Raw genomic sequence first — 25,292 nt, 5'->3', positions numbered from 1 at the left:
CAGTAGGAGAAAGTGGGGCAAAATGATCCCCCTATGGAAAAAAAAATATGTAAAAAAAATCTGCAAATATTGTAACATCCGCCTTTTACTCAGGATGATGTACACAATTTATCTACCTAAAACTCTATATGATTTAGAGGAAGTTTTATTAATACAACAATAAACATCATGTTTTCAAAAAAGTGCGAAAGGATCGTTTTACCCCTAACGTGCGGGTAAAATGAACCCAATGAAAAAGAATCGTACAAAAAGGAACATTAAGCTTTTTACGTAACAGGACATGCCAAACACTAAAGTAATACAGGTAGAAACAGTTATAGACTAAGGCCGATGCCACATTATGCGTTTTGACCGGATGCGGTGAAAACGCATTCGTTTCCAACGCAACCGGACCGACCTGTCACACTATGCGTTTTCACCGGATGCGGCGGAAACGCATCCGGTCAAAACGCATAATGTGGCATCGGCCTAAGTTTCCGTCGAACCTTACCTAAAAGTGAGTCAGAACACATGTCAGTCACACACAAAGGTTGAAACTTCTTCGTCCACTCCAGCGCACTGATCATGGGCCCACTTTGAACAGGTAGAACACTGGATCCATCCTTCTCCTCCTGCAGATCTAGAATACTCCTCGGAGCAATATAGACATATTGCATTTTGATCATCATCCTCTGTATCTGAAGAACTAGAAATATTTTGTTCCTTCGCCTCGACTGTTTTCTTAGCTACCTGAATGGACCTTTTCTTTTTTCCTTTTGTTTCTTTCATCTTAATATTATCTTTAAGTGCATCTTTATACGGCGTGCTTGTTAAAACTGAACTTCCACAAGACTTTCTTTGGGTGGTGTTGCGTTTGCCTTTAATTTTTGGAAGCGGATGGCAATCTTGAGGTGTTACAGAAAAGGACAAATTTGCTTCATCTCGAATCAACTCGTCCGCGTGATGTGAACTAGGTCCTGGTATTGGATTTCTGAATGGATCATCAGGTTGAGGTAGTTCTTCAAGTGTCTCGTCGGTTACTTGTGCAGCTAAAAATCACTTTCCTGGAAAACTTCAGGTTCATATGTAAAAATTCCTGTTTTACGGAATCCGTTAATTCCGTTGGCTGGTATACAGGCTTTTAGATAACTTTCGCAGAATATTTGACTAATTTGAAACACGGTAACCGTTCTTCCAGGGTGATTATTTAACCACTTTTCCAGTGCCTGGTCTAAATAAGCACTAATAGGACCCATAACTGCAACATCCAGAGGCTGGAGCTTGTGTGTGCAGTAAGGGGGAAGACATAATATAGTCACAAAATTTGCTCTGGCTTTCAAAATAACATCAAGATTTCTTGTATGCGACAAATGTCCATCTAATATGAGCAGAACTGGATCATTCTCACTGGGTTTTACAAAAGACAGAAAGTGATCAAACCACTGTGTAAAAACTTCTACTCGCATCCATCCACTATCATTGCACGTAAAAGCAGTACCTGGAGGTGCACCAGCTGTTAGCTCTGCCTTCATTCGCTTTCTGTTAAAAATCAGCATCGGTGGCACAAAACTTCCAGCAGCTGATACGCAAATAACTGCTGTTATTGAAAAACCGCGCTCAGCTGAAGTCCCACGGGATACTTGCTTTGAGCCTTTTCTGGCTAAAATTTTTAAGTTACGACCAGGGACAGTGGAAATTGAAGTCTCGTCGACATTGTAAATCCTGTGAGGTGGATAGTTATGTTTTGTAAAAACATCTTTAACAAGATTACAAAACTTTGTGACAACGGGTTTATTGAAAGCTCTCGCTCTGGCGGCTGAAGTAGCTTCAGGACTCTTAGGGAAATCTCTGGGTGTCTTTTTCTAAACCCATATAATCAGTCTTTACCAGCTGCCTTTTCAACGTGCGAAAACTTGTGAGGAATCTTATTTTGTTCAGCAAGTTGATAAGCCAGTTGTCGCAAATCCCTTGTTGTTAACCCAGACACATCCTACTTTCGAGATCCAACAAGTGTGCTACTAATTCTTGTTCTTGTTCAGGCGAAAAAACTGGTCTCCACCTCCCATGTGATTTTTTTTTCTTTTTTGGCAACTTTATTTTTATCCGTAGCACGCCGTTTAAGTGACATTCTTGGCACGTTAAAGATCCGTGCTGCAGTTTTGACAGGCATTCCCTTTTTAACTTCTTCCAATGCATTTTTCATATGGACTGGATCCCAGCTTTGTCTATCAGTCTTACGTTGATATGTGCGTGGCATTCTGAAACAAATAAGAAATCTTTAACGACTGTGATTTGATTAAAAATAAAAAATGTACATTTTATGAGATACGGGGTAAACTGATCCCACTCGCGAGCAGAGTCATTTTACACCGCAGTAGAGGAATCATTTTAACCCATTATACACCAAATAACCTAACCTTGAATATAGCCTAAGTTATAACATCAATAAAATAAATGAACTTACATTTCAATACAGCTATTTAACCTCAACGAGTAATGCCCAACACAATCAGTTTTCAATTATTAAATCACTAGATATTAATCGTAAATTTAACAGCTTTTTTAGATCGGGGTGGAAAAATTTTAACCTTCGCTTGTTGCTTGTCTGGTCGGAACTAAATCCCGAATCCCGGTCCCGCTCGGCTGTACCGCATATTGAAAGGTGGTGCAAGCTGCATAGTTGTCATATCTCAGTACTTCGGTAGATTTGCGAATACGGTCAGAAAACGAGGGATCATTTAGACCCGAAGGGATCATTTTACCCCACTCTCCCCTACATACTGTATATGTATGAAGATTAGATGTGGACAATTCGAACGATTTATGTCTTTGACAGTTTATGCGTTAAAAACAACGTTATCTACTCATATGGAATGCAATTCTTGTGCACGGGACTAATCAGTTTCCCAAAACTACATACAGGGTGTCACTCGGGATAAAGATCGGGATAAAATTAACATTCGATTCATACCTAACTAATAATATAATTAAAACTTAAAAATTGGGTTGACACATTAAGAGCGTAGGCGCAAAATTTCGGGCCAACGCTTTTTAAATGGACTCATTTTTCGAGTCATGAAAAAACTAAAAAAATTTTTGAAATGAAAAATTTACACGCAGAATGAATGATTACATTATTACCGAGGACCAAAAGTCCCTTAGAATCTCTGAAATATTTGAATAAATTTGAAATATCTAAAATATTTGAAATTAAAAATCACACTCAATTTTTTCTTTTTGTTTTGACCCCTGTAACTTATTAAAATAAACATAGAAGTTTTCAGGGACTTTCGGCCCTCGGTAATAATGTAATCAATGGTCAATGTAATCTGTCATGCTACGTCTAAAATTGTCAAAAATACTTAGGTATTGGTTTTCTCAGGATTCGAAAAAAAAATAATGCATTTAAAACACATTGGTTTAAAAGATTGCGCCTACGTTCTTAATTTGGGAAAGACATAAAAAGTGGACTATTATTTTAACCCTTTAAGAGCGTATCGATTTTTTATGTACATACCTAAGTTGGAGTTCGTTAATAAGTAGGTATGTACCTACTCACCTATAATAAATGTGTAGATTAAGCTACACAAAATGTGTCAGCATTAAATCAATAGATGGCGCTACGGTTGGTAATTTTATAACTAAAACTGAAAATTATTTAAGAATTTTGAGTTGTGCTTTTTTATGATGACCGATGCGAAATTATCTTTAATATTTTTTGCATAATTTGATTTTTGGATTGTTGGTTAAATTTACAAACACAGACCGTTGATGAATATTGTTAAACAGTGATATTATATTATGTGTTTTTAATTCCTATATTTTGTAATATATGTGGTGCCACTGTTAGGCAACCAACATGACATGAGCCTGGTGATGACATAACAACCTGTCATCATAGGGGGCAGTCAACATGTGAATGTGTCATGAAAATGATCACAATAAAAGAAAAGGTCTTGAATCAAACATGTTCTATTTATTCATCTTTATACCCTGGCAGGTTTACCAGGATATTACATGGTGTCAGGTGTTTATTCGGGCTAAATAGTCTACTACTTTTATACATTTTGTGATTATATTTTGTGACTAATATGGAGAATTTGTGTCGACCTCCTGAACCGTTGACCCTAGATGGAAATATAGCGGCAAACTGGAAAAGATTTTCACAAAAGTTTGAGTTATCCTTGACAGCCACAGGATTGCTGGATAAGCCAGAAGCACAGAAGATAGCCGTATTCTTGAGGGCGATGAAGGACTGGACCTTCACAATAGCTTTACATACACAGAAGATGAAGAGAAAAAACTAGAATCAATCATAAAGAAATTCGAAGGTTACTGCTTGCCGACTGCTAATTTAATATATGAACGATTTAAGTTCAATAGTGTAATGCAAGCCGAAGGCCACACATTTGACAACTTTCTCACACAGCTGAGAAAGGCAGTAAAAACTACTAGTTACCAAAACCAAGATGAAATGGTAAGAGGTAGAATAGTAATGAGTATATGGGACAACAATACCCAAGAAAAACTACTAAGTGAACCAAAACTAACATTGACAAAGGCTATTGAATTCTGTAGGGCAGTTGAGGTCAGTAAATCACAATCCAAAGCTCTTCAAAGTGAACTAGGGGTTAATGCATTGAGAAGTAAGCCATCATCATCGTCAACACCTAATTTGAACCAGAGCAGTTGCCATAGATGTGGATACAAACACAAGGAAAATGCAAATTGTCCAGCGATTGGTAAAAGTTGTGCCAAATGCCAAAAGCCAAATTACTTTGCTTCAGTATGTAAACTTGATGAAAAGAAGAAAGAAAAGGATAGAAGCTGAAAACAAAAAAATGTTCACTTGGCAGAGAAATAAGACAACAGTAGTGACAGTTTATACCCTGGCAGGTTTACCAGGATATTACATATTTATTTAAACATAAACCAACTTGGCACACTTCGCATTTCCAGATGATTCTATAGATATTTGTGCTGTCGACCAGTTGGCGAATCTCAATGATGTAGGTAGTTAGTTCTTTAAGGCATGTGTAATGCGTTAGAATGACGTATTTTTGAAGTCCGAAGTTACCGATAAGCTAAAAACCAGAAATAGCATCATTCAGAAATAACATCAACATCGATATCCACACTAAGGTCTTCAGGCTTAGCTTTTGTTTATTATGTAGCTGAATATTGCTAAGATGGATCAAGAGTAGGACTCACTTTCACAGGATTGATGTCCGGCTAATTAACGCAATGAGAATGATCATCATCGTCATCATTATCACACAGCCAAATTTGTCCACTGTCGGACATAGGCCTCCTTAAGATGTCTCCACCCTTCTCTCTCTTGCGCAGCAGCAATCTAGTTTGTCGCTATTCTTTTAATGTCGTCGGTCCATCTGGTAGGTGGTCTTGCACGATTTCGCTTATCTGCCCTTGGCCGCCACTCTAAAATCTACTTTGTCCATCTGTTGTCTCTCTGTCTTGCGATATGTCCTGACCATTTGCACTTCAACTTCGTAATACGTTTTATGATGTCTTCCACTCCAGTTCTTTGCCGTAACTCATCATTTCGTATTCTGTCTTTCAAAATTAGGCCAAGCATGGATCTTTCCATTTTTCGTTGTGCTACTTGTAATTTCCTTATTGCTGCTTTAGTCAATGTCAGTGTTTCAGCTCCATAAGTGAGCACCGGAAGTACGCACTGGCTAAATGCTTTTCTTTTTAGCTTTATTGGGATGTTTTCCTTGAACACGTCTCTCAGTTTGCCATACGCTGCCAATGCTAAAGCGATTCTTCTAGATAATTCGCATGTTTGGTTGTCTCTACTTATTTGTATTTCGTGGCCCAGGGCCCAGAGAGATGTATTTGTCAACTGTTTTGATATGGCAGTTTTTTAGCTTCAATAGTCCGCTATAGGTACTAAATTGGTCATCATTTTAGTTTTCCCAAAGTTTATTTCCAACCCTACTTTTTGGGAAACTCGTTGTAGTTCTTACAGCATTTTGTGGGCTTCCTTTAAGTCGTCAGTTATTAGAACTATGATATCTACAAATCGTAGGTGGTTCAGCCTTTCGCCATCGACATTCCTCTGTTTTCCCATTCTAACATCAAGAATGCATATGCTGCATTGCGACATTAAATAGTTTTGGTTGCATGTCTCCTTGTCTAACTCCCCTTTTTCGTTTTATTTTTTGAGTTTGGGTGTGGAGGTTTATTGCTGTTGTGGCATTTGCACATATATGTTGAATAATGTTGGAATATCGGTAGTCGATTCTACAATCTCTCAAAGCTCTTAAGACGGCTACCATCTCGATAGTGTCAAAGGCTTTTTTATAGTCAATAAATACTAGAACTAGCGGCCGGTTGTACGTCACAGTTTTTTCGATTACGACCTTTAGACAAGTTAGATGGTCATTTGTACCATACCCAGGGCGGATGCGGATACCTGCCTGTTCTCTTGGTTGGCATGTTTCTAGTTTGTTCTCAATTCTGGAAGTGATTATTAGAGCAAATAATTTATACAGTTGCTTTAGAGATGAGAATTATCGCTAGAGTAATTAAATCCACACCAATCCATTGGCTACCAGTGCTCAGCGACATTCCACCATGACACCTTTGCTACACTCAATTTGCTAATCAAAAAATATAAAAAGATCCTTAAACAATACGGCGCAGCCGATCCATAACTATATAGACCGGCAATATAGAAGAACCTATTATAGAAGCAACCAAATGTTTACTAACTCCAGAATTCAAAAACCTACAAAATCTCTCATATAAACCGTAAAATCGGCCGCAGCCGCTGCGCCGGGTTCAACATGATCCCCAAATAGACCCGATAATGGTCGGAAGCTCAACCAAATACAATTATACCGTGCATCACAGAGACACCTGGTGCATTTTTAACCGGATAAGAGCTCAACATTTTTATCGATGTGGGTATGATGTATAATGCACCAATGGGACACACTAGGGCTTCCAATCCCGCAGCTTGAGTTCAATCTCGGTATGTATTTGCGGGACTACGCATTTTCAATCCCGCGGGATCTCGGTATTGAAAATAGTCATATTTATATAAGGCAAATAAAACAATAAAGGGCCCGGATAGCTCAGGCGGTAGAATGTCTGACTTTCACGCATGTAGGCCGGGGTTTGAAACCCAAGCCGGCGAGAACATCTAGACATTTTTAAAATGTCTATAGGTCCCAGGCAGTCTCAGCCTGAATAAAAATGAGTACCTTGGTAAAACCAGGGGTAATATGCGGTTGAAGCGTAGCACAGTCCCTGTTACCTTCCTTGTATACCGTAGGCCGTAGGCCCTAGATATGGCAGACTACCCTGCTATAATTCCAAAGCCGCGTTAGCGATAAAGAACGGGAGACTATTATTATTAAATAAAACAATGAACTAACAAAGTAACAAATACCGAAAAAACAAAAATCTATTTTCTTCAAAAAATACACCAACAACATTTTAAAAATCAACCAAGACAACATTTTCAACAAAAAATTGAAATAGTTTATAGTCCATGTGGTAAGACCGCTCCCGTCTGGAAAAATTTCTGATTTGGTTTCTTTGTGAATTCCTATTCAAAAATGTCCCCTTTAAGCAAATATGAAGGGTGCCGGGTGGAATTTTTGGGCAGAAATTGATTAAACAATTTTTTTAAACAAATACAAAAGATCACGTTTTTTTGCTCCATAACATATATTTTTAAGTTTCGTGGGTCATTATAAACAAGAAAGGTATCTTGTAAATTTTCTCAAAAATTGATAGTTTTCGAGTTATAAGCGATTTAAAATCTGAAAAATGCGAAAATACGCATTTTAGAGGTTTAAAAACTCATATTTAAATTAGTATTTTTGAGGTTGCCAAATACTTAAATTGAAGTTTAAACATTCAGCTTCAAGATTCTGAAGAGTGATCGCGTCTAACCTTAATTTAAATCGTTGTTTTTTAATTGTTAAATCTGCATGTTCATCCGATTTTTTTGCCGGTGCGGCGCGCTCTATTCCAAAAATCTCCTATTTACCTCCGAAAAATATTTTTTGTAGATTCTTTGAGACACTCTAAATAAAAAAGTTTCCTGACATTTTCCTCAAAAGATAATAGTTTTAAAGTTACATATAAGCGATTTAAAATCCGAAAATACGTTCTTTTGTAATTTTTCGGATTTTAAATCACTTATAATATTAAAACTATTAACTTTTGACAAAAATGTCAAGAAACTTATTTTATTTAGAATATCCCAAAGAATCTAGAAAACAATATTTATCGGAGGAAAGTAGGAGATTTTTGAAATAGAGCGCGCCCCACCGGCAAAAAAATCGGATAAACATGCATATTTTACAATTAAAAAACAGCGGTATAAATTAAAGTTAGACGCGATCACTCTTCAGAATTTTGAAGCTGAATGTTTAACCTTCAAACTAAGTATTTGGTAACCTCAAAAATACTAATTTAAATATGAGTTTTTAAGCTTCAAAAATTCGTCTTTTCGCATTTTTCATTTTTTAAATCGCTTGTAACTCGAAAACTATCAATTTTTGAGAAAAATTACAAGATACGTTTCTTGTTTAGAATGACCCAAAAAACCTAAAAATGTATATTTCAGAGCAAAAAAAAAGTGATCTTTTGTATTTGTTTAAAAAAATGGTTTAAACAATTTCTGCCCAAAAATTCCGCCCGGCACCCTTCAGATTTTTGAAGGAATTTTTGACATTTTTGAATAGGAATCCACAAAGAAACCGAATCAGAAATTTTTTCAGACGGGAGCGGTCTCACCACATGGACTATTACTTTAATTTCTTATTTGCTATATTAGGTTATTACTACTTATTTAGCTAAAGCTTTAAATTGAAAATGTTTGCGAAGGAAACACAACATCGAACTTTCGAAGTAAACTTTTCGGTGGCAATCCCGTGGATCCCGCGGCTGTAATCCCGCATCACGCGGGATTGGAAAATGACGCGGGATGCCGCAATACCGAGATCCCGGTATTATAGAATAGAAATATGCTTTATTGTCACTGAAAATTTTTACAATTTTATGGACAAATCTTACATACAGTCAAAAGAAAAACAATATAAATAACAAATAACAACTACAATTTACTAAAATTAGATAAATCGTCAATAATGTACAGTATAAGATATAAAAGCCAAGACAAAAACAATTTATTGCAAAATATATAAATAGGGTGTCCCAAAAGTAGCGGAACGGTCGAATATTTCGCGAACCAAACATCAGATCAAAAAACTAAAAAATACGTGTTCAATCATTTTCAAAAATCTATCCAATGACATTAAACACTAATCCCCACTACACCCCCTGGAGGTGGGGCGGGGTGTAACTTTAAAATCTCAAATGGAAACCCCCAGTTTTTCTTGCAAATTTGGATTTGATACGTAAAAGTAGGCAACTTTTATTCAAGACATTTTTTCGAACTACGGATAGATGGCGCTATAATTGGGAAAAACGATTTATCCTGATACCATAGGTAAATTATAGAAACGGTCTAATATCTCACGAAATACACTTCCAAATGACAAACCAAAAAACAGATTTTTAATCTTTTTCGAAAACCTATCGAATAACACCAAACATGACCCTCCAACCCACCCCCTAGAGGTGGGGTGGGGGGTAACTTTAAAATCTTAAATAGCAACCCCCAGTTTTTATTGCAGATTCGGATTCGCCATAAAAAATTAAGCAACGTTTATTCGAAACATTTTTTAAGATTTCTGATAGATGGCGCTAATAAATCGTATTTTTCCAATTAAAGCGCCATCTATTAACAATTCTAAAAAATGTTTCGAATAAATTTTGCTTAACTTTTCGTGACGGATCCGAATCTGTAATAAAAAGTGGGGGTTGCTATTTAAGATTTTAAATTTACCCCCCACCCCACTCCCATGGGGTTAGTTGGAGGGTCACGTTTGGTGTTATTCGAAAGGTTTTTGAAAAAGATTAAAAACTTGTTTTTTAGTTTCTCATTTGGAAGTGTATTTCGTGAGATATTAGATTGTTTCTATAATTTACCTATGGTATCAGGATAAATTGTTTTTCCCAATTATAGCGCCATCTATCCACAGTTCGAAAAAATGTCTTGAATAAAAGTTGCTTACTTTTACGTAACGAATTAAAATCTGCAAGAAAAGCGGGGGGTTTCCATTTAAGATTTTAAAGTTACCCCCCACCCCACCTCCAGAGGGTGTAGTGGGGGTTGGTGTTTGGTGTCATTGGATAGATTTTTGAAAATTGTTGAACACGTATTTTTCAGTTTTTCGATCCGATGTTTAGTTCGCGAAATATTCGACCGTTCCACTACTTTTGGGACACCTTGTATAAATTGCAAATTGAACATACAACAAATAAAATAAAATAGGTACAACATATAGTCCTGTCGCCAGGGGGGGTACAACGGCCTCGTTAATTCAGATGGACTTACTCAAGTTTTTTTTATGTATTTTGACCCGTAGAACACGAATTTTTTGGGTAACAGTTGATCCGGATGTCGATAAGATTGTTATAGACCAAGAACTTGAGGAATCAAATAACAGCGATTTTTGGCAAAACAAAACAATATTTTGTATTTTTTGGGCCATTTTAAGTAAAAAATATTTCTACAAGTTTTTTCGTAGGATGCACAGTTTTCGAGATAAACGCGGTTGAACTTTAAAAAAATCGAAAAATTGCAATTTTTGAACCCGAATAACTTTTGATTAAAAAATAAAATAGCAAGTCTGCTTACCGCATTGGAAAGTTTAAGTCAAATTATATCGGTTTTGATTATTTGCATTGGTAAAAATTTATTTTTTTATTGTTTAACAAAGCTATAAACACGTAGGGTTTCCCGTGCTTTTACATGCGTTTTAACGCATGTAACGTAGAAATAGTCTTGATTGCACTAGTACCTATTCTACCTACTCGTTCGATTTTAAATGAGAAATCATAGAAACATCACTCACGCACTAGTGGTTTGTAGCTTTGTTTAACAATAACACAATAAATTTTTAGCAATGCAAATAATCAAAACCGACATAATTTGACTTGAACTTTCAAAGGCGCTAAGCAGAATTGCTATTTTATTTTTTAATCAAAAGTTATTCGGGTTTAAAAATTGCAGTTTTTCGATTTTTTGAAAGTTCAACCGCGTTTATCTCGAAAACTGTGCATCTTACTAAAAAACTTGTAGAAATATTTTTTGCTTAAAATGACCCAAAAAATACAAAATATTGTTTTGTTTTGCCAAAAATCGCTGTTATTTGATTCCTCAAGTTCTTGGTCTATAACAATCTTATCGACATCCGGATCAACTGTTACCCAAAAAATTCGTGTTCTACGGGTCAAAATACATAAAAAAAACTTGGGTAAGTCCATCTGAATTAACGAGGCCGTTGTACCCCCCCTGGCGACAGGACTAATAAGGAACTGACAAGTTTATGCTACTGCGCATGGAACCCAATTTTCTTAGTTATTCATTAAGAAATTCTTCTATTGAATAATATGGTCTTTTGGATAGATAGGCTTTTGTCATTTTTCGGAACTTAGGGAAAGATTGCAGATTTAAGTTGTAACGGAAGATGATTGTACACAGTGGCGTAGCTAGGGTGGGTGACACCCGGGGCGGTAATCGATGGTGTCACCCCAAATCCTAAAAATCCGATAACCGTATGTTTTGAATAATGAAAAAATTAAGAATTATAGTTAACGAAACTGCAGTAAATAGTATATCATCGTCGTCGTCTAACCGCTATCGTCCACTGCTGAACATAGGCCTCTTAAGTTTCTGCATGTCTCCCTATCTCGAGCTACCACTCTCTAGTTCCCGGCAGTTCTATATAATAGTTTATTTACTTTTTTGTTTTACACTATGTGAATGAATTAAAATATTTTTTAGCTTTACTAGCGAAAAGTTCTGAAATCACATTTTCTATATTTATGTTTTGTGTTGCTTCATGTTCGATAGTTAATCATCATCATCCAGCCTCAATAGTCCACTGCTGAACATAGGCCTCCTCCCCTCGTTTCCATCTCCATCTATCCTGCGCCGCTCTGATCCAGTTTTTTTAGCTTTCTTAAGTCGTCAGTCCATCTTGTAGGCGGTCGACCGACGCTTCTCTTGTCTTCTCCTGACCTCCATTCCAGTAACCTCTTCGTCCATCGCCCATCTGTCGTTCTGGCTATGTGTCCTGCCCATCTCCACTTCAACCTGGCTATCCTTTCGATGACGTTAGTCACCTTTGTTCTTCTGCTAATTTCTTCGTTTTTGATTTTGTCTCGCATTGTTATTCCTAACATTGACCGCTCCATTCTCCTAACATTAATTGCTCCGTTCGATAGTTAATAAACCGAGGTTATTAAGCCTTGTTGACGTCATTGTTTCTCGCAAGTAATTCTTGATTGATTTTAGCTTCCCAAAACTTCTCTCACATGAAGCAACCGATGCAAAAATGGTCATAAACAAGTTTAAGGCGACCAAGTTTGGGAGAGATTCCATAAAATCGCATTCCACCATGAATTTTAAAAAGTCTACAGCTAACCATTTAGATACTGTAATATTGGCCGCTTGTAAAAGTCTTCTAAGCCTTGGTATTTCTAGCAGGAGGTCTTCTTCTGATACCTCTTCATGGTAAAAGTCACAAAATGTTGAAACAGCTAATTTCAACTGTTTACTGTTCGTGGAAAAGTAAAGTGTGTGTCTGCACAGCCTCGAACAAAAAAGCCATATGGATGGACTGATCTGGTTTCGAGTTCAACATTGAATGTCAAAACATTTCAACATAATATTATCTTTTTGAAGTTCGGCTCGAAGTGTAGAGTTTTTAGGTAGAAATGTCGTCGTCTTCATATTTTGTCGTTGCAAAATATATGTATTACTTTATTTTATAATAAATATGATTATGTTTTTCTTCAATATAAAGACGAAGTACCCCTATTTTGGTCGCTGATTGATCAATGCCTTTAATTATACAAAGCGGGCATAAGGTTATGTGTGGCACCTCTGGTGTATAAATTTTCTTGTTGATGAGAGACTTTGTAAATTGAAGGAACAACACTATAAAAATGTTCTGCCAATACTTTAACTGCAGCCAGCATAGTGCGCAGTGACTGAGAACTCCAACGCGTTGTGGAAAGTCGCTTAACAGATGTTTTGCTGTGTTTAATAAGCACTTCCTAGCAGCTAATGGAAACACATAAAAAACTTAAAAATTGCTTCTTCAGTTCTGGAAAATGTTATACAAGATGTGTTTTGTGCAAAAGAGTGCTGGCCACATAAATTAATTAAATGATCAATAGATCCGAGGAAAATGGCCTTTTTGATTTTTGCTTTAATAATAGCTTGTATTCCTCCATGTACGCCGCTCATAACAGATGCATTATCGTATCCCTGTGAACGGTATTTCATAATATTTCTACACCATCAATTTCAAGCTTCTTGAGAATTTCGTTACTTAGATTAACTGCTTTTTTCCATTTAACGGAAAAAAATCCAAGAAATGCTTCTTACACCTCGACTTCTCTCGGTTTCGTCACAGTATAAAGAGGAACAGTATAAAGTGTCACCCCTGAAGGGGTGACACCCGGGGCGGACCGCCCCCCCCGCCCCACCCTAGCTACGCCACTGATTGTACAGTTTCTTTGCGGAATATAATATAGATTTCTTTACTAACTCAGTGGATGGAATCGGTAAATAAATATCAAAGATTGAATTTCTGGTGGAGTAAAGATGATTGGGCCTTGATGGAAAGACATGAAGGTGTTTACGAATTAAACAAACCGTTTCTAGAATATATAAAGATGGAAGTATTAAAATTTCGTGATCTCTGAAGTAACTTCTGCAATGTGTAGATCTTCTGAGGCCAAACAAATATCTTATTGCTCTTTTTTGAAATCTAAAAATGACATCAAATTGAGCAGCTGTACTAGAACCCCAAAAAGGAAGACCATATCGAAGATGAGACTCGAACAACGAAAAATATGTTATTTTAGAAGATGCTAAATTGAGTTCCCTTGAGACAGATCGTATTGCATAGCAAGCTGAGGCGAGTTTCTTACTTAACGAATCGATATGAAGGGACCATTTGAGGTTGCTGTCTAAAAAAATACCAAGAAATTTTACAGAATCAACGGTACTGATCTGGCTGTTATGAAGCGGCAAAGGTTGAAGAGCTCCTTTGTAGGATAATGCTACTGTTTTATTTACGTTAAAAGAGAGTAAATTAGAGTCAGACCAGGTCTTTATCGTCAGTAGATCCGAAGTTATAGTTTCATGAAGAGATGCAATAGTTGAGTTGCTCCAAGTGATACTGGTATCATCAGCAAAAAGAAAAATTTTCCCATTGATTTTTAAATTAGTTATGTCATTTATAAAGATAAGGAACAGTATAGGACCCAATACTGAACCTTGTGGTACTCCACATACGATGTTTTTGAGACTAGAGTCAGTATCATTTGCTCTAACTAGTTGTTTCCGATTATTCAAGTAGGATTGGAACCAATTCAAAGAAATACCTCGAATTCCCTAGAAATTTAGTTTTGTAATCAAGATGTCGTGATTTACACAATCAAAAGCTTTGGCATAGTCGCAGAAAACAGTGGCAGTATAAATATTATTGTTTAGTGCTGGGTAAACCTCATGTAGTACAGAAAACATGGCATCAGTGGTACATTTATTTGTTAAAAAGCCGAACTGATTTTGTGATAAAATGTTGTTATCAACGATAAAGGACATAAGTCGAGTTTTAATGAGTCTCTCAATAATTTTGGAGAGTACCGGTAATAAGGCAATAGGTCTATAGTTGCAGGCATCAGATTTTTCGCCACCCTTATGAAGAGGAATAATAATGGCTGTCTTTAGGCACTCTGGAAATTTACCTTTTTCGAAGGAATCATTAATTAGTGAGAGGAGGATTTCCAACACATTTTCTGTGAGATTAGAGAAAATTTTTATAGATAGTCCATCAGTACTACAGGATGATTTGCTTTTGATACAATTGATTGTTTGGATAAGTTCAGAGTTATCGACTGGTCGTAAAAATAATGAATTCGAGACCTGTCTTGAATTAGGAAGATAGGAAATGGGATCTTGTTTGGAACGAAGTAGTCGTTTAGACTTTCAGGATTTGGAAGGGAAAATTATTGAGCTGTGTGAGTTTTATTTCGAAGATCGTTTATTATAGACCAAGTTTCTTTTGCAACACTTTTAGAGCTTCCCAGACGATTTTGATAATAGGCTTTTTTAGCTGACCTGACAAGTTTTAGATATGTTGTCCTGTACTTCATGATATATTCAGTGACAGCAACATTGGTAGTAAATTTCTTGATGTATAGTAGTGAACGCATATTCTTAGCTGATATACGAATACCTTTCGTAACCCAAGGTTTCCGATGTTTTGGCTTAATAGGAATTAAAGGAAATGCCTTATTGAAGATGTGGAGAAGCTTATCTAGAAAAACACTGAAATTGTAGTCCATGTCTATAGAAGGAAATTGCCACTCAGAAGTTAAGCATAAATTTTGGAATTTACGAAAATTCTGGGCGGAAAAAATCCTACCTAAACGTCGGGTTTTTGAGGAGGGTTTGCTGAAGATGTTAAACTTCGTATACACTGCTTCATGATCAGATAGTCCCGCATTAATAACTGTAGAGCAGACATCAAGGGGTGAGAAATCTGAGACAATATAATCGATTATGGTAGATGTAGTTTTTGTAATCCTTGTAGGAGAATCAACGTGCATTGAGAGACCTTACGATTCAAATATGTTTGCCAGGGACACTTGGGTAGCACTAGCAGCAGCATAATTAATGTTAAAATCACCGCGTAGAATTTTTCTGCTTTTATGAGGCAGGTCATCAAACAAATTTAGCAGGTTCTGAAAAAATAGTTCCACGGTAGAATCAGGTGATCTATAAATGCAAATAATGTAAAGATTAAGATTTTTATTATAAACTAAGGAAAACTCAAAGAAGGATTCACTTAACAGAAAGTCATATTTTGTTACCAGAGAAAAATCATTATTTCTAGAGAGAATCAGGGTGCCTCCATGAGCCGAACTTGGACGATCATACCTGGCAATTGTGGTATATTTTTCTACAAAAAAAGGCTCGTTAACTTCAAGCCAGTGCTCTGTAACCGCAACTATCGGAGGAAATCCTAATTCCTCCAGAAACAAAAATAATATTCCGGGATTGGAAGCCCTAGGACACACTACAATCACCATTATGCAGCTGTGGCGAAGTCTCATATATCAACTACATAGATGAGGAGTGCCACCAGCGATCCTACGAGAGTCCGCACAGTTAAGTTCTAGGAAATTCGGCCTGTGGGTACTCTTCAGGAAGCGAACCTGAGGTCTTACTTCTGGAAGTTTCCAAGACGGCTGTTTCCTGTTTGCGACGCCCGAGTCAATGGACCGTGATAGTGTGACATCAAAACGTCAACATTTTTCCAAACACGTTGTGTCTAGGTATACGCTAACGTGTACGCAAATAAAAAAGTTTTTTTTTTTTTTTCTTTTTTGGCTTGGACTATGGTCATTCAGCCAGTCTCAATCAAAAGTAAATGTATTAAAGATATTGCCAATTAGTGAAACTTGGTTATTATAGTATTATTACAATTTTTTACTTCTTATTTACCTACTCATTACAGCTAATGTACATACTATGTTAATAAATATAAATATATTATATTACTTAATGTTTATCAAGAACACATAGTGTATACATTTTACAAATAAAAATATTAATCTTAATATTAAAATAAATGCATTCTTTTTTGTATTTTATTTTAGTTTTTTTTTTGTTTTGTTTTTTGTTTTGTTTTTTTTTTGTCACTACGATAGGATGTCAACCCGGTTCATCCCCGCGGAGGTTTAAATCATCTTAGTGATTTTTTCTTTAATATTTTTTTTTAATTATTAATTTTTTTTTATTCTTTTTTGTTTCATGTTTTTATTTTTTTTTATTAATTTTTTTTTAATTTTTTTTTCTTTTTATTTTTTTTATATTTTTTTAAACATATTTTACAAATACTTATAACTAATTAAAATAATATTTTACTATCCGACAAGAAAGATACCAAACAGTCAAAAATTTTCTTTTTATTCAGTGACAGAATAAAGAGAATATTTACAGGGAGTGGGATGTTCTGGTCTATAATTCTTTTAATTAGGTGATTGGTTAGGTGTTTATGCTTTTTGCATTCAAAAAATATGTGGTTCAAGTCACTTTTAACCTCACATTCTTGACAAATATTCGAATCTAATATGTTTATTTTAAATAAATGTGCAGGATAACATGCATGTCCAAATCTAATTCTACTTATAGTGGATATGTATTTGCGAGGGAGGGTGAAATTCTTATACCAAGGTTTTTCTGGAATAATCGGTTGTATCAAACTGTATTGTGTTCAGTTCTTAAACAAGCAAAAGCATCTAGAATGCAGGGCTGATATTTGGTTACTGTTCCATGGATGAGGGAATTTTTAGCTAATTGGTCTACATGCTCATTATGTGTAAGTCCTGAATGTGCTTTGATCCACATAAGTTTTATTTTTGGGGTGTGTTTATTAATTTCAAATAAGATTTTTTTAATTAAAAAAATGTATGGATTAGAAGTACTACAAGGTAGGTGAGGTGTTTGAATAGCAGTAAGCACAGATAATGAATCAGATAAAATTACTGCGGAGTTATAGGATGCCAACTTGAAATAAATTAAAGCCTCATATACCGCCGCAGCCTCGGCAGTAAAAATGGAGAAATTTGAGGGCAGTTTAAACATTTTTTCTATAAATTTATCTGGAATATAAAAGGCACAACCAGTACCATTTGAACTTTTGGATGCATCTGTATAAATACAAACAGATTTTGACCAATTTGTAAGGTAGTTGTTTAAAACAATACTGTTTAATAAAGAGTGCTCATGATAACTGGGTTGTATAATATCTACTTGATTTAGTAACTCAAAGCAATCTTCGAAATCTACCACTTTATTTGCAACTGCAAGTTCAGTATTATTATCCGCAGTATTTCGAAATGCGTCACATAACGGTGGCGAATTTTTGTGAGCCCAATATTTATTTGTTAAATCAAAATAATTTAAAGTACTAATTTCTTTATATAAACAAGTGTTGTAACATCGGATCTTAAGAAGAAATTTTTGACTGAGATATTCCCTTCTGAATTTAGTCGGCGGTTCCATTGTTTCAACATAGAGTGGTTCAATAGGGGTAGATCTCATAGCACCTATGCAACAGCGCAATACTGTGTTTAGAAAAACATCTATGCGACCTAAACTATTTTTACTAGCCGATCCATACAGTACTGAGCCATAATCTATAATAGATCTGATATATGAACGATAAAATAAAAGACATGTTTCAACATCTGCACCCCACCAAGTTTTTGCAATTGATTTAAGAAAATTTAGTGCTTTACTGCATCTATCAAGCATAAAATCAACGTGCAGTTTCCAGGTCAATTTGGTATCCAGAATCATACCCAGATATTTTACTGATTTACAAACAGGAAAGTAATCATCATTTAATTGTATTTGTTCTCTTTGAGGTACATTGTGTCTAGTGAATATACAAATGTTAGACTTGTTGTTTGCTAACTCAAACCCATTTTTTTTTAACCACTCACGGCAATGTTCATGGATATTTTCCAATGTGTTTAAGCCATCATTATATTTTTTAGATTCAGTATAAATACAAAAGTCATCAGCATATTGTATTATATTAAACGAAATATTGTCGATACTAATATTATGAAAATCAGCTGTGTAAAGATTAAATAGAAAAGGACTTAAAACTGACCCCTGTGGGAGACCTGAGCTATTAAAACGTAGTCCAATGAGTTTATTATTTTCAACCCTGATATATATTTTCCTGTTTTTGTAGAAATTGACAACATTTTGAGCTAGAAGAGAAGGTATTTCGAATCGATGAATCATTTTGTCTTTTAGCATATCTAAATTAATACAGTCATATGCACCTTCAATATCCAAACATAACATTGGTACATATGTATTTCGAGAATATGCATTTTGAATATGAGTTACAATAGTAGCGAAGGCATCCATAGTACCACATCCTTGTCTGTAGCCGTACTGAGAATTTGGAAGTAGTTTTTTCTCATTTATCCACCATTCAAGTCTTACTTTCAGTATCCTTTCTAAAACTTTGAGAATACAAGACATAAGTGAAATTGGTCTGTATGATTGTGCCAGATTCGGATCTTTGTTTGGTTTTAAAATTGGAATGACAATGACTTCTTTAAATTCTTCCGTACCTGCATATAGGACTTCATTAAATATTTCCAATAAAAGGTCTTTAGCGATTGCAGGAAGCATATTAATCATAGGGTACTTAATATGGTCATAGCCAGGACTTGTGCTAGGACGATTATTTAAGGTATAACTTAGTTCAGTTAGTCTAATAGGTTGAAATAAAAAATGATTTTTGTCAGTATCGATTTTCTTAGATTCATTAGGCATAGATGTTGCTGCTGGTGGGGCTATTTTGTCAAAAAACTCTTCTATCCAATCATCCTCAAAAGATTTTGATTTTGTTGGTGATTTTCTGTATAACTTCCTAGCTTGAGTTCAGAGTACTGATGATGGAATTTATTTATTGAGAGAAGAAACCCAATTGACCCAGCTTTGTTTTGCAATACTTTTTAGTTGTTTTTTGGTACTTGCCATAATTGATTGACATTTTATATAGTTCTCAAAATTACGTTCTTTTTTATAATCGTTGAGTGATAATTGACGCTTTTTAATAATCATGTCACATTCAGTATTCCACCACGGTGACGGATTTCGGGTTCTTGGCTTAAAAGTTCTATACTGTGGTATTGCAATCTCAGCAGCATAATTTATACTATTTATTAAATATTCATATTTGCTTGATACATTATTTTGAACATCACCATTTTTATTAAAAAAGTTTTGTACCAAAGAAGTATATAAAGGCCAATTCGCTTTTTTGATGTTCCATTTATTTTTCGGTAAAATTGTTTCCGTTTCGTCTTTAATGCAAATATCCACATGTATAACGAAGTGATTCGATCCAAGAGTGTCTGAAGAGACATACCATTCAGTCTTACTAACAAGATCAGGACTGCAGAGAGTAACATCAATCATTGAGTAATTCTGATTAGGTTGAGTTAGTAAAGTTGGATTTTCATTATTTAAAACTGTAAATTCAAGATCATCTGCCATTTTAATCAGTTGTATTCCAATTTTATCATTTGTATTTGAACCCCAAACAGAATGATGGGCATTAAAATCACCTCCAATTATAACTGGTTTTTGTACCTGGGAAAATATGTTCATCCAATCATTTATTGTGCATCTAATTTTAGGTGCTCTATACAGTGATATAAAACTAATTTGTCTATTTCCATATTTAATTTTTATAGCACATCACTTTATTTCATTATTGTACTTATTATTTTCTATTTTTAGTTCAGTAAAACAAATTGATTTATTTATAAGTATTGCAACTCCACCATAACCATCTGACCTATTATTACGAACCAGATTATATCCATTAAAATTATATAACACATTTTTTTTAAACCATGTTTCACTAATAAGAGCTATGTCTATTTTTTTACTTACTAAGTAATGCATCAAACTATTTTTATTTGAGACAACAGAACGAGCATTCCATTGTATTATTTTTAATTTAGGTTGACAGGGCATTATTTATTTAATATTAATCAAAGTACTCTCCAATACCTGTTCAATGCTACTGACTATTAATTTTTTATCGATTGATCGTATATCATCAAAATTTTGTATACCTTGTAAAAGTTGCAATATAAAAGTAGAAAGAATTTCTGTTACATTTTTCTTAATTTCAATATTACCATAATTTGGTACGGTTGTATTAACAGGTAAAGGCTTATCAGGCCCGAAAACAAAAGGGAACATCGGTTTCTCAGCAGTCGTCTGTGCACTTGGTGAATTAAATTTTCTTTTTTTATTAGTATTATTTATTTCAGGTTGAGTAAAAGCAAAAGAAGTTGGGTTTTTAGAAACTGGTTTAGATATCGAAATATTTTTACTAGTGGAAGGCAGACTAGGAAAATTCCTTTCATTATCTGCTAAACATTCAAAGGAATTATTGCTTACAAAATTTGAAAAAGATTTGTCACAGTAATTACGTGCCTCTAGAAAGGAGATCTTATGCTCAACCATTATATTTTTAATTTGTTTTTGTTTCTCAAATTGAGGACATTTTTTTGATATTGAAATATGTTCCTTACTCTTACAATGCATACAAAATATGAGTTCTTTACTACAATTGTGATCTTTTTCTTTAATTTGACTGGATTGCATACATCGTTCTTGTGTGCTTTTGCACTGACCGGATACGTGCCCAAATAAAAGACATTTGTAACACTGAACGACCCTTGTAATATACTGTTCTACGGGGCAAAATACCTTATTAAAGGAAACATAATTTGGCAAAACGTTGCCTTCAAAGGTGACTATTATCATTTTTTTATTGACAAATTCAACTTTATTGTCATTTATAATTTTACGTTTGGTTCTGTATATATTAGTGACTTTAGAAGAACATTCTATATTTTCCATTAAATAATCTACATTAAATTTCGTATCTACATCGCGTACTATGCCCTTAATTTCCAACAAATGATTTGGTATGTAAGCCTTAAGGTTTTCCAATTTCAATGACTTATTATTTACCAAATTATTTGCCTCCAATAAGGACTTCAACATAACTTTTATGCGATTTTTTCCTAAACTTTTGATTTCTACAATGTTAGTGAGTTTAAGTTTCTTAAATAAAATATCTGCGACACACATAGGATGCAATTTGCCCAGACTACCTTCATTATTAAGTCTCTCAATATAAACCCAAATATTTTGTATATTATACTTATCTGAAAGCAGGTTAAAGGTTTTCTTTGCTGGTTCCATGTAAGCATTTTTGTCCAGAGAGGCCTCACTATTATCTACTGACATTTTCGTCAACGAAGACGTCCCTACACTTGTTTCCCCCATGGGGGAACAAAATAATGTTATACCCGTGTAACACACAAAACAGAAACTTTTAGTAAATCAATACACTTGAAAATAAGCCCGGAATATACCAAAAAACTGCCAAAATTAATATTTTTTTGGATAAATCCAAGAAAAACGAGCACGACTTTGACAGTTATTTTGACGTGTTCTTTTTGTTGAATAAAAAAGTTAGGTAGAATTAAACGTCATAACAAATATTTTTCTATCAAACAAACACTAAACATATCAAAATAGCGTGTATCAAAATATACAGTCACTGCCCACGCTAAATAGTCACTAGCTTGATGAAGTTTAACTTTTTTATTTGCGTACATTTTAGCGTGTACCTAGACACAACGTGTTTGGAAAACTTTTTTTGACGTTTTGACGTCACGACTATCACGGTCCATTAGATAATTACATAAACAATTTCGATTTTTGCCTATAAATTGGATATGATTAAATATTAATTAGTCAATTTTAATTTAACTTGTTTATTGTTTATTGTAATCTTATAAATGTGTCGAAATGCCATACGTTAATAATAATAATTAAATTTTTATAAAAATATGTTTTGAAAGTATAATCTTCTTATTTGAACATTTCTATTTCCGCAAAATATAATTTAACATCTCTCTAATTTACACATGGAGCTTCTGATCTTAACCACTTAAATAAAAAATTATTCTAATAAGTTTGCTCAAAGATCCTATGATTGTTTCTTTTTCTTTGGGTACATTGGTTTATAAAAACGTTTATTATTTGTTATATATATATTTTATTTTTCAATTACTTCTTTAACATCCAAAGTCTTGATGTTTATTTATCTCTCAGGCAATAATTATTGAAAAGATAAGGTTGCGCCCTTTCAAGTGAGTTCGATTTTTTATAATCTACTTCCTTTTTATATTTTTCTTTTTTTTTATTTTAATTTTTTAATGTTGCAAAATTTAAAAAAAAAATCAGGACACTTGCATTTTGCGTGTTTTTAAATTTTGTTAGTATATACCTAGTATAGTTTTAAGGAAGAGGAAGTAAACATTAATAATAAAAACGTTTATTTTTAACAATAAAAACGTTTCGTATAATATTTTTAAATGCCCGCGTCACCATAGAAACAACATTTTGACGTTTGGAAAAAATGATAGTCTGATTTTTTGTATTTTTAAATTGCTTTTACGATAAGTTTCACGTTTCTTCTGATACATTCACATTGCTCTTCATTAGCGTTTTCAAATCGTATCAGTACCTATGACTCCCAAAAATAATAAAAAAAGTATGGCATTGCAAAAAGATGATAGCAGTAGAAGATATATTGCAATTTCTTTAAATAATTTGACAAAAATACCTTCTATGGTGATCTTACGAAGTATCATCAGACTGAATTCTAGTACTTAGCATCTTCTAAAATAACATATTTTTTGTTGTTCGAGTCTCATCTTCGATATGGTCTTCTTTTTTGGGGTTCTAGTACAGCTGCTCAATTTGATGTCATTTTTAGATTGCAAAAAAGAGCAATAAGATATTTGTTTGGCCTCAGAAGATCTACACATTGCAGAAGTTACTTCAGAGATCACGAAATTTTAATACTTCCATCTTTATATATTCTAGAAACGGTTTGTTTAATTCGTAAACACCTTCATGTCTTTCCATCAAGGCCCAATCATCTTTACTCCACCAGAAATTCAATCTTTGATATTTATTTACCGATTCCATCCACTGAGTTAGTAAAGAAATCTATATTATATTCCGCAAAGAAACTGTACAATCATCTTCCGTTACAACTTAAATCTGCAATCTTTCCCTAAGTTCCGAAAAATGACAAAAGCCTATCTATCCAAAAGACCATATTATTCAATAGAAGAATTTCTTAATGAATAACTAAGAAAATTGGGTTCCATGCGCAGTAGCATAAACTTGTCAGTTCCTTATGTTGTACCTATTTTATTTTATTTGTTGTATGTTCAATTTGCAATTTATACAAGGTGTCCCAAAAGTAGTGGAACGGTCGAATATTTCGCGAACTAAACATCGGATCGAAAAACTGAAAAATACGTGTTCAACAATTTTCAAAAATCTATCCAATGACACCAAACACCAACCCCCACTACACCCTCTGGAGGTGGGGTGGGGGGTAACTTTAAAATCTTAAATGGAAACCCCCCGCTTTTCTTGCAGATTTTAATTCGTTACGTAAAAGTAAGCAACTTTTATTCAAGACATTTTTTCGAACTGTGGATAGATGGCGCTATAATTGGGAAAAACAATTTATCCTGATACCATAGGTAAATTATAGAAACAATCTAATATCTCACGAAATACACTTCCAAATGAGAAACTAAAAAACAAGTTTTTAATCTTTTTCAAAAACCTTTCGAATAACACCAAACGTGACCCTCCAACTAACCCCATGGGAGTGGGGTGGGGGGTAAATTTAAAATCTTAAATAGCAGCCCCCACTTTTTATTACAGATTCGGATCCGTCACGAAAAATTAAGCAAAATTTATTCGAAACATTTTTTAGAATTGTTAATAGATGGCGCTTTAATTGGAAAAATACGATTTATTAGCGCCATCTATCAGAAATCTTAAAAAATGTTTCGAATAATCGTTTCTTAATTTTTTATGGCGAATCCGAATCTGCAATAAAAACTGGGGGTTGCTATTTAAGATTTTAAAGTTACCCCCCACCCCACCTCTAGGGGGTGGGTCATGTTTGGTGTTATTCGATAGGTTTTCGAAAAAGATTAAAAATCTGTTTTTTGGTTTGTCATTTGGAGGTGTATTTCGTGAGATATTAGGCCGTTTCTATAATTTACCTATGGTATCAGGATAAATCGTTTTTCCCAATTATAGCGCCATCTATCCACAGTTCGAAAAAATGTCTTGAATAAAAGTTGCCTACTTTTACGTATCAAATCCAAATTTGCAAGAAAAACTGGGGGTTTCCATTTGAGATTTTAAAGTTACCCCCCGCTCCACCTCCAGGGGGTGTAGTGGGGATTGGTGTTTAATGTCATTGGATAGATTTTTGAAAATGATTGAACACGTATTTTTTAGTTTTTTGATCTGATGTTTGGTTCGCGAAATATTCGACCGTTCCGCTACTTTTGGGACACCCTATTTATATATTTTGCAATAAATTGTTTTTGTCTTGGCTTTTATATCTTATACTGTACATTATTGACGATTTATCTAATTTTAGTAAATTGTAGTTGTTATTTGTTATTTATATTGTTTTTTTTTTGACTGTATGTAAGCTTTGTCCATAAAATTG

General features: G+C 34.4%; 1 protein-coding gene across 1 annotated transcript; it reads left to right on the top strand.

Annotated features, from left to right (window-relative positions):
* The first annotated feature begins 4,366 nt into the window (after positions 1–4,366).
* On the top strand, positions 4,367–4,810 carry LOC114331383 (uncharacterized). Its single transcript, XM_028280954.1, has one exon. The coding sequence runs from the start codon at positions 4,367–4,369 to the stop codon at positions 4,808–4,810; it is 444 nt and encodes a 147-aa protein (XP_028136755.1).
* Positions 4,811–25,292: the final 20,482 nt, after the last annotated feature.

Source organism: Diabrotica virgifera, chromosome 1, assembly GCF_917563875.1.
Source record: "Diabrotica virgifera virgifera chromosome 1, PGI_DIABVI_V3a".
In the NCBI taxonomy this organism is placed as follows: Eukaryota; Metazoa; Arthropoda; class Insecta; order Coleoptera; family Chrysomelidae; genus Diabrotica; species Diabrotica virgifera.
Note: the sequence above shows the minus strand (reverse complement) of the source record. Positions and strands in the feature narration are given on the sequence as shown.

Coding starts and splice junctions, on each gene's coding strand:
- LOC114331383 (XM_028280954.1), top strand. CDS start 4,367: ATGCAAGCCGAAGGCCACACATTTGACAACTTTCTCACACAGCTGAGA.